The 10,836-nt window shown below is 37.6% G+C and overlaps 1 protein-coding gene across 1 annotated transcript in view; it reads right to left on the reverse strand.

The window, feature by feature from the left end:
* The window catches only part of nt5dc1 (5'-nucleotidase domain containing 1), an 82,111-nt gene extending 76,114 nt beyond the window's left edge, over window positions 1-5,997 (reverse strand). The window contains exons 1-5 of the mRNA XM_048206172.1: window positions 5,531-5,997; window positions 5,019-5,110; window positions 670-741; window positions 409-518; window positions 166-245 (exon numbers count right to left, since the gene is read on the reverse strand). Coding sequence (XP_048062129.1) covers window positions 166-245; window positions 409-518; window positions 670-741; window positions 5,019-5,110; window positions 5,531-5,623 — 447 coding nt within the window. The 5' untranslated portion in view covers window positions 5,624-5,997. The remainder of the gene's footprint in view (window positions 1-165; window positions 246-408; window positions 519-669; window positions 742-5,018; window positions 5,111-5,530) is intronic.
* Between the last annotated feature and the right edge of the window lie 4,839 nt (window positions 5,998-10,836).

The following is a 10,836-nucleotide window of genomic DNA, read 5'->3' on the forward strand; positions in this document are numbered from 1 at the left end:
TTAATTAATTAATTAATTATAAATGAAAACATTAAAAAATGACAACATACATTTTTGTTGTATAATTTAACATTCAACATACAGCTAATTAACAAATGCTACTTAAAATCTGAAATAGAAATATAGCATTTTTGAAAAACATTTAATTAATTAAATTAGTTTTACCTTATGCAACATATCCACCACTCTGGCACAGAGAAGAGCACCAGGGAGGTCAAAATAGTTGTCATAAAAATAGTATTTTGCTGCAACAAATGAGTGAACTAAATCACATATTTAGGTAAAGACCATTATATACATTATAAAAAAATAAATCCTCAAATTCAATAAACTTATAATTTCATCAGATATTCTAAATTGAACTAGCTTAAAAAAACAACAACAACAAAAAAACAAAGACAGCCTTACCAGATCGTGTGTATGAGGTATTAAGGCTATTAAAATGCTTCCATTCTCTTTTTGGACCATAATGCTTTATGATGTCATCAGTACTCAGGTTTTTAGTGCCATGAGTTGCCCTACAAATATATGTTTTAATATATTAACAGCTTAATTAACAGCAGTTTAAATATTCCTTATGTACAGTACAAATTATTAAAACAAAAAAAGCTATACAATTTACTGCTGAGTAATCATTTAAACACACACGTCATATTAAAATTGACTCACCGCAAGACAGTACCATCCTCTGCCAACTTGACCAGGTTACCCTCCTCAAGGTCCACCACAAGACCTTTAAAACTGGTCACATGACAACAAGCAACTGTGTTTGTGTACTAGAGAAACAAACAACCTCATACTAACAACTTACTTGTTTGGAAGCCAACAACTTACATAAACAACAAGATTATGGATATATATATATACAATACCTAATTAATTTATTTTCACAATTTGCCTTAATTACAAGAATACCTGCTTGAAACAAGATTTAATTTGTTCATATTTCAATTTTGAACATAAGCCATGTTCTTCAGATGTAGGGCATATATATGTTTATTTTGATCCCAGTTTAATTTTCCAGTCCATACAACTTCAGTGGTGTTGACCATATGAAAAATGGGTAGACAAGGTCATATGTTAATGAGTGGGTGGGGCTTATGCAAGTAACAGAGAGTGTCTGAGGGTGAATGAGTGCGCAGTGCATACAAGTTATTGAAACTATAATGTCATATTGTATTCGAGAATATAATCATATTGTATTCGAGACGAGTCACGATGGCAAAATCTGTAAGCCAGCTTTAGCTTTTGCAGGAAGCTGCCACAGCCTTGGAACAACCAGAGCAGAACACCACAAGCCAGACTGTCCTAAAAATCAGACTAAAATCTTTGTAACACAATTCTAAAACAATTATAGCCAGGGCTTGACATTATCACCAGCTATGGCTATGCCGAGAGATGGCGTAGGCCTACTGAATTATACATGCAGACACTCAAGCGTAAGTTTTCCACAGCTTATTTTTTTATTTGGTTTTATATAGCTTCACATTATTTTTATATATGAAACATAAAATATGAAACATTTCCCGAGGTCCTCGGTGTCATAGCTGGATACAATATCTCTGCATAAAGCCATCGTGGGTGATAATGGCAGCATTTCAAATATTTTAGCACACCCAAGGGGTTGACATCACAAAATAGGCTAATACATAAATGAACCTCATTGATTATGGTCTTAGTCTAAATGCTCGTTTCCATCAAGCGGTAAGGTTCAGTTCAGTACAGTATAGTACAATACGGGATGGTAAACCCTGATCAGGCTTGCGTTTCCACCGCCAACAGTACCCTTACTTGATAGGCGGTGTACGCGATCGACGTCATTCTCACGTGAAGAAGTGACAGTAAACAACAATGGAGGACATACAGCAGCTTTATTTGAGCAAAGGCTGAAGGCTGCAAAGAAAAACAGCCAGAAAATACACATCGTGTTGCCATTCCCCTTGTAGTACGCGCAAGTGACGATTTTCTGTCAACCAATCAATGTTCTGCAGTGAGTGTAGGTCCACCATTTTGGTACCATACTATTGGTACTATTGTGCTAGGTACCCCAACGGAAGGGTCCAAAAAAAGTGGTACAGTACGGTTCGGTTCGGTATTTTGTTACCATTTACAACTTCTGACAATGGAAAAGGAAATATTGGATCGTTTCCACCGAGCGGTACGGTTCAGTACAGTACAGAACGGTATGCAATTTTTACCATTTCCATTGTCAGAAGTTGTGAATGGTACCCTAATTCCTAAATTTTGGGGCCCTTCCGTTGGTGTACCTAGCACAATAGTACCAATAGTACTGGTAGCAAAAGGGTGGAGCTACACTCACTGCAGAACATTGATTGGTTGACAAAGAACTGTTACTAGAGGAATACCGTTGCAACACAATGTGTATTTTTTGGCTGTTTTTCCTTGCAGCCTTTAGCCTTTGCTCAAACAAAGCTGCTGTATGTCCTACATTGTTTTTTACTGTCACTTTCTTTTTCATGCAAGAATGACATTGAGCGCAACTTTCCGGCATACACCATGCCTATCAAGTAAGGGTACTGTTGGCGGTGGAAACGAAAGCCGGATCAGGGTTTACCATCACGAATCGTACTGTACTGTACTGAACCGTACCGCTCAGTGGAAACAAGCCATAACAGTGACATGGCCTACTTACGCTGAACAGTTTCTCTGGCTGAGGGACAGGGTTTGCCGCTTGGACATTCTGGCTTGTGGTGTTCAGCTCTAGTTGTTCCAAGGCAGCGACAGCTTCCCGCAAAAGCTGGCTTACAGATTTCAACATCATGACTCGTCTTGAATACAATGATCACGACATGAGTTTCAATAACTTTTGCGCACTACACGCTCCGTACTCACTCATTCATTATTGCATGAGCATTAATAAAAATCTTTGTAAAAACTGTATTTGCAGTTTCTTTTTAACTTTTTCCTTTTCATTTTAATATCGGCAGACTTGCTTTGAGAATGTATTGATAATGAAATGTCAAATCAACAATTGCATTTTATTTTTCGATTTGACAAGGATGATGCATTCTCACCGTGGAAAGGAAAATTAAAATGAAATCATTTTCAATTTTGTCACATATTTTGCGTACTTTTAAAAAACATACATTTACACACAAACTGACAACCAACCGCAATTTTCAGATGCCATCTTTATTTTTTCATTCATTCATTTCATTCACTTTATTTATAAAGCACTTTAGCTCAACTGTCACAAAATGGAAAGCATTGTGGGATAATCAAAAGCAGTGAAGGATACATCTATGCTGCCTTCAAAAAATTATGAAGGTATCTCAGGAGACAGAAAGTGAAGCTAACATTGGATTTGGATTCAGACACGACTTGATGGCTTCCTACCGTGAAATGCATCCTCCAAAGGCAGCATTTTAAAGCTTTCGGGGGCATGCAGCCATAATATAGCTAACATATATAATTAATTTATGGCTGAATATATTAGGTATATGTAACAATCAAAGTATTTATCATATAGAAAAATATAAATTCTGCTGTTGTTCATAAAGTACAACCAGTAGTGATGTTGTACAATGAGGATGTTGTCATGACACTGGAAATAGAGCCATCAGTGTCCGAATATGTAGTGAGGACGGGTCCCTACTGTCCTTACCAGTGCCCGAATTTGTGCACATGATATACTGATTCACAAACTAGGGAGCTGATCGAGGGGCAATTTACATGACACGTTTTCAACTAAAAACTTTTCATGCATTTGCCACTCATTTACACGACAACAGTGTTTTGAGGGCCTGAAAACACAAACTTTTGAGGTTTCAACGGGTTTCAATTTGCAAAAATGGTAACATCATGCACAAGCGTATTATGTGTTTACATGTTCTATTTGCACGTACTGTTTCTTTACAATGTAGCAATTACTGGCCAAGCATGCATAATACAGCATTTTTCGCAGATGCACATGAACAGGGATTGTTTTGACAATGTTGTCGTCACTCTGTACGTAAAAAATGCAAAGGAAAAACTTTTTAGTACATTGTTGCGTAAACAGCCTGGGATGCACCTACTAATTTCAGTTCAGTAGAACTCTCACCTAACAAGCTCATGATCTGAATTAATATGTGTGTGTTTGTGAGTGAAAATTGTGTGTGTGTCATAGTAAATTAGTAATTGTTAAAGGGATAGTTCACCCAAAAATGAAAATTTGATGTTTATCTGCTTACCCCCAGCGCATCCAAGATGTAAGTGACTTTGTTTCTTCAGTAGAAAACAAATGATGATTTTTAACTCCAACCGTTGCAGTCTGTCAGTCTTATAATGCATAGCAATGGGAACTTCGTCTATAAGAGTAAATAAAACATGCACAGACAAATCCAAATTAAACCCTGTGGCTCGTGACGACACATTGATGTCCTAAGACACGAAATGATCGGTTTGTGCGAGAAACCGAACAGTATTTATATCATTTTTTACCTCTAAAACACCACTATGTCCAACTGCGTTCAGCATTCGGTTAGTGAGGTCTGATCGCGCTCTGACAACGGAAATGATTTCTCGCGCTTATACTTCAATGAGTGCGAGACATCACTTCCATTGTCAGAGCGCGATCAGACCTCACTAAGCGAATGCTGAACGCAGTTGGACATAGTGGTGTTTTAGAGGTAAAAAATTATATAAATACTGTTCGGTTTCTTGCACAAACCGATCGGTTTGTGTCTTACGACATCAATGTGTCGTCACGAGCCACAGGGTTTAATTTGGATTTGTCTAAGCAAGTTTTATTTACTCTTATAGACGAAGTTCCCATTGACACGCATTATACGGGTGACAGACTGCAACGGTTGGAGTTAAAAATCATCATTTGTGTTCTACTGAAGAAACAAAGTCACTTACATCTTGGAATGCACTGGTGGTAAGCAGATAATCAAATTTTCATTTTTGAGTGAACTATCCCTTTAAGTCTGGTCTTGAAGAACATGGTTTCATGCAGGTATTCTTAGTCATTTTGATTAATCTCTGTGTGTGTGTGCATTGCTGAAACAACTCACCAGAAATCCCAAGTAGCAGGTGTTAAATTAAGCAGATCTTTATCATATCCTTTGTGTTCCACGAGATACCGTGCAAAACTCTCATAGATCAGCTGCACACAGACATAAAAAGAAATAAATGTAATTACTAACAGGGGGTACAGTGACAAGATGTCAGGCCTAACCATAACTGAAGCTTCACCTCGTGTTATTATAGGTAGGCTGCCCGTAAACTACACGTCAGATGCAATCAATGCAAATGGTGAATGCATAAACGTCCTCCTAGAATGACAGATAAAGTAGACAATCCTCTCTCTCATTCTCACTGTGTTCTAACAAGGCCTGCAGAAGAGATCGATCTTTTACATCAGCGCATCAACACGCGTCTGTTCCGCTCCAGTTCCAGTAATGTAAAGCAGACAGAACAAATCATATACTTCTGATTTATTATAACAATGTGTCAGTGTTCGCGCACTGTAAGCCTTATTTAAGGTCGATTGTGTCATGATATGCATGATGCCAGCACGACTCACCCTGGAGGTCTCCTTCAAATAGTATCGACAGAGCGTGTGGTCCAAATCAAAGCCAATCACATCACACTCCGACAGCGAGAAGTATTCACTCATTGTACAGCCTTTAGAAGGAATGGGAAAGATTACAGAATCGTGATGTCTTGCAATGACAGCGGTGACTTAAAGCTGTCGATGCAGCTCGCTCGGTGGCGGCAGTCTGCAATGTATTTGTCTGTTCTGCAACACGTGGGATAGTGGCGACAACAATGTCACAAAAGACTACAAGCCGCGTTTCTACAGAAACGGTTTCGGAAGGCGCAGTCACCCAAAAACGTGTATCGGCATTTAACGCGGAAATACTATGCTACAGTGCCGGTTATAACATTACATATTATCAACACGGATGTATGTTTCATGCTTGCTTATAGAGGATATAAAGTTACGAGCGTAAGAATATATGAATATTCGCGCATTTCCGGGTGTTGTTACCGTAATAACCCGAGAAAAATGCACGTCACTTCTGATTATTGAACATTTGTCAGTTATGCACGGGTGAAGCTGTAGTGCAAATTGTAAAATAAATAAGTATTCTCATGAATAAAGTACTGTGGGGTTTCCAGTCATTGATTACAAAAACAAAGTGTGTGTGTGTGTGTGTGTGTGTGTGTGTGTGTGTGTGTGTGTGTGTGTGTGTGTGTGTGAATTATTTTTATTTTCTCTTTGGAAACTAAAATTCCATCATGTTTTGTAGGCTAATAATTTCTGTATAAATAAGTAGGCTAAACAATAAAACCTCTAGCATACATTCAGGCAAGTGTCAATGCTGTATTGATTAATAATAGGCTAGTTTTATTTATTTATTTATTTAGTTTTTTAAATGTTTGGTTATATTATTTTTGTTTATATTATTTTGCTTTGTGTTTTATCTATAATTTAATTCCTACTTCAACAGCTGTGAATGTGACTGAATCTGATGCAAACAGATTTATTAAAAATACCACCTAAACTAGATAGTAGTGTTACTTATCCATTGTCTGATGTGGTTTTTGAACTTTTGTTATATTGGCCTAACTGACCAGGCAGAGACAGAAATGGCAGATGTTATAATTACAGTCTCCACATAATTCTACTCCAATTAATCCAGTGCAATATAATAATCAAATTGATTACTTTACCTGACCTGAGGAAGCATTTCAAATTGTATTAATTTTAAAGCTGTTTTGATCTATCGGAGTTGAGACCATCTTCAAAGTCTTTAGACATTCTTTCTGTTTGGTTACAAGAAGGCTAATGTTCACTATAAAATCTCAATTTATTCTAGAACAAATTGACTTTTTTTTCCTTTTCTTTTTTTCTCAGATTTAGCCTAGGAAGCACTGAGCATTTTAGAGCACTATTACTAATGTCAGGTGCTGTTCTCTTCAGTTCTCTTCAGCAGTCACGCTCGTGTTGATTACTTCACACTTCTTTCAGACCCACACTTTTTCTGCAAACAATATTTATTTATTTATTTATTTAAGCCTAAACATCTGAAACTGGGATTTATTTACATTTTAGTCTAAATGTGCTCCTCAAAAGAGCCAGCAGATGGCAATGTTAAACATGTGGTATCAGAAAGAGCCAAGCACATTAAAGGATTAGTTCACTTAAAAATGAAAATTACCCCAAGATGGCAGTGAACAGGGCTAACGAGTATGAAGCTCAAGAAAGTGCATCCATCCATCATAAATGTACTCCACACAGCTCCAGGGGGTTAATAAAGGTCTTTTGAAGCAAAGCAATGTGTTTGTGTAAGAAAAAAAATCCATATTCAGTATTCAATTTACGAAGAAAGTGTAACACCTCTCACAGTTCAAAACGCTTACGCCCTACACCCTCCATATTCAACTTACAAAAAAGCGTAACTGATTTGCGTCAGTTACGCTTTTTTGTAAGTTGAATACGGAAGGCGGTCTGGCGGAATCTAGATATTTTACTTTATAACTTAAATATGGATATGTTTCACATTATAGGCCATGTGGATGGATGGAGACCATTTATCATTGAAGAAGTTGTAGCCTATATGTTATCTAAACAACATGCACATTTCATATTTCAAAGCAGCAGTGCAAATGTTGGAACAGTGTACTTGATGCATGAGAACAAACCTCACTGGTTCTTGCGGAAGCTCAAATGTGCTGTGTAACACAAAGTCCGCGCAGGTATGAGGTGTCATTTTGCTATTTACCTTGCTAACTAAGCAATCAGTCGTGTCGATCGTTGCGTACCTTACCGTGAGCAGAAGCCGTGACCAATGACGTGTGATAAGAAGCATGACACTTTCGTCGCCCCCCTTCTCGCCTGAGAAGCTATGTGACGTCTGCGCTGTGACGTCTGAAGTAACTTTTGCCAGTTGTTATTTTGTAAATTGTCTGAAGTTCTGTAAATTTGTGTTTTCGCTTTGTTTTGAGCAAAAAGATTTAGTAAAAAAGTAAAAAATATACTTTCTCAACTACGTCGCCGCCATCGCCGCCGCGCACTATGAGCGCAGCTCCAACACGTGACCGTGACGTCTAATGTCTCATATCTTACGTCTGACGCCTGAATACTATGGGATTTTGGCCAGACATCTGGCATGCGTATACACGTTAGTTCTCCTCTAGTTTGCACATTTTGTTGAAATCACCCCTCATATGCATCCGCGATCCTGAATGGTGACGAGAGTTGTTGCGCTGCACGTGGGGTGAACATCAGGCTGTGGCAGACGGAGGAGACGGAGGTTCTGAAAAGCAAGACTTCAGGAGCCTGATCGATTCAATTCCTTCAATTCCTTAAGCCAGCAATTACACACACACACACACACACACACACACACACACACACACACACACACACACACACACACACACAAAACAGTTGTTTAAACCACTTTAATGCAGTAATTTGTCTGTTATTAGAAAAAAACATGTTAATCTGCTTTATCAATGCAGAAATGTTTTCTGAAAACACCTGCTGAAAATGAAGCAACTTAACAAAAGTCAAGGGTCAAGAGCCCAACTAAAGCAAACGCTGAGCATGATGGTGACTTCAGACAAAACATTTTCAATAAGATATCAACATCTAAACCTCTGTTAATTCTCAATAAGAACTGCTTTAGACATATGACAGAAATGTGGTTAAAAAAGTCTATGTGGTTTGTAATAAGTGAAGCTGGTAATGCTGTTTGTAGAGTTGTATAATCAGATCTTAAAAGATTTATTGTCTTTTCAGTTCATCTAAGGCTGTGGCTGAAGAAGTTCGTAGTTTGTGTTCTTATTTCTTTTCTTTCAGTGCTTGTTCACAGGTGTTTGAATGATTGAAAGAATGGTACAGGAACATCATACTAACCTTTAAATACCATTCTACTAATTATTTATCCAGTCCATGTCAGGGTTTTTGTATTCCTTACATCATTTTGAAACACTCATTTTTCATTATTATCGTTAACTTTTTATAATTATTGCAAAGTCATCAAATCTGCCTCATGGTATCAAAACAAATTATGTTGTGAAAAATGTCGAAAATAAGTCAAAATGATCGTGCATGACATTATTTTAAATATGTGGAACTCATTCGAGAAATCACCACCAGATGGCGCAAGTTAGCAGCATTGCTCTGTAAGGCTGGAATTGATTTTCACTTGTAACTGAAGATAAAATAATGAAATAAATGAAACAGGTGATTTAAGATCCTTTTAAATACTTATATCAAGTCAAGTCACTTTTATTTACAGGTTGTCAAAGCAGCTTTGCAGTGATAAACAAGAAAATAGCAGAATCAATTAAACTCAACTATGGAAATTATGCTGTAAAGCAGCAGACAATAGTGTCACTATTTAGCTCAAATTTAGCTTATAATTATGTCTATAGCCTGCTTCACCACTGTCGAATCGAGGTGAGCCATTCAACCTAAGGGGCGACGTATCCTATAGGGGATACAAACATTGAGAGGCTGTGGGGAGAGGCAGGGAAAGTTTGGGTCTCATTTCTTGGTTTCAGGTTGAAAGGGTGTTTGTTGTGAATATTTAGATCTGGTGACTTTGTTCTTAAATTTTTTGTTTAGCTTACGGGCAGCGTTTAAAAACAACATGACCATCTGTAGTCGGAAATCTACTAACATTCTTGATACATTTCACATATTTACAATATTTATAGGGGACTTACATGTTTAACAAATTGTTGTTTAGTGTTAGCTTAGTACATTTATGTTGAAATTTTATGAATTAATTTTTACATTTTTCATAATTTGTCTGTAAATGTTTGTATGTCCCAGGATACATTGCCCCTTTGGGGGTATAAATTCATTGAAAACAGAATGTTTGTTTGGTAATGTGTATTACAACATTATAGCCAAAATGTTTAAACATTTATTCTCTCATAACTGAAACATTCTTTGTAAAATTCTGTTGAACAATAAGTATAATGCCTATTTATGAATATATTGCATAATGCTGTATACTATTTAATACGCAAATTATACCAGCAGCCATATCACCCTGTAGCCCAAGAATGGTTGCCCACTGAAGCTAAGCAGGGCTGAGCCTGGTTAGTACCTGGATGGGAGTCCTCCTGGAAAAACTAGGTGCTGGAAGAGATGTTAGTGAGGCCAGCAGAGGGTGCTCACCTTGTGGTCTGTGTGCGTCCTAACGCCCCAGTATAGTGTCGGGGACACTGTAACAAGCACCATTCTTCGGATGAGACGTTAACCCGAGGTCCTGACTCTCTGTGGCCATTAAAAATTCCATGGCACTTCTCGTACTTCACAGTAGGGGTGAAACCCCGGTGTCCTGGCTAAATTCCCTCCATAGGCCCTTACCAATCATGGCCTCCTAATAATCCCCATCCTTTGAATTGGCTCTTTCACTTTCTCTCCTCTCCACCAACAGCTGGTGTGTGGTGTGTGCACTGGCGCTGTTGTACTGTGGCTGCCGTCGCATCATCCAAGTGGATGCTGCACACTGCTGGTGGATGAGGAGAGACCCCTGATATGACTGTAAAGCGCTTTGGGTGTACGGTTGTACATAGGAAAGCGTTATATAAATGCCTCATTCATTTATTCATTCATTCAAATTTCTAGGCCCTATAATTATCAATACGACCAAAACTTTGCTGAAAAATTATACACAATCTACTTCATGCCTTCTGTACTCTGATTGATAGTTCATACTTTTTTTTTAATCAAGTAAAGTCCTTTTTGCTCAGAAATCTTTAAAGATTTTTATGTAAGATAAACATTTACTGTACTGAAGCAACTTGGGTTTACTTGATTATTCATTCATTATTTTTGTATGTTAAATATAAACATTCTTT

Source organism: Megalobrama amblycephala, linkage group LG11, assembly GCF_018812025.1.
Source record: "Megalobrama amblycephala isolate DHTTF-2021 linkage group LG11, ASM1881202v1, whole genome shotgun sequence".
NCBI lineage: Eukaryota > Metazoa > Chordata > Actinopteri > Cypriniformes > Xenocyprididae > Megalobrama > Megalobrama amblycephala.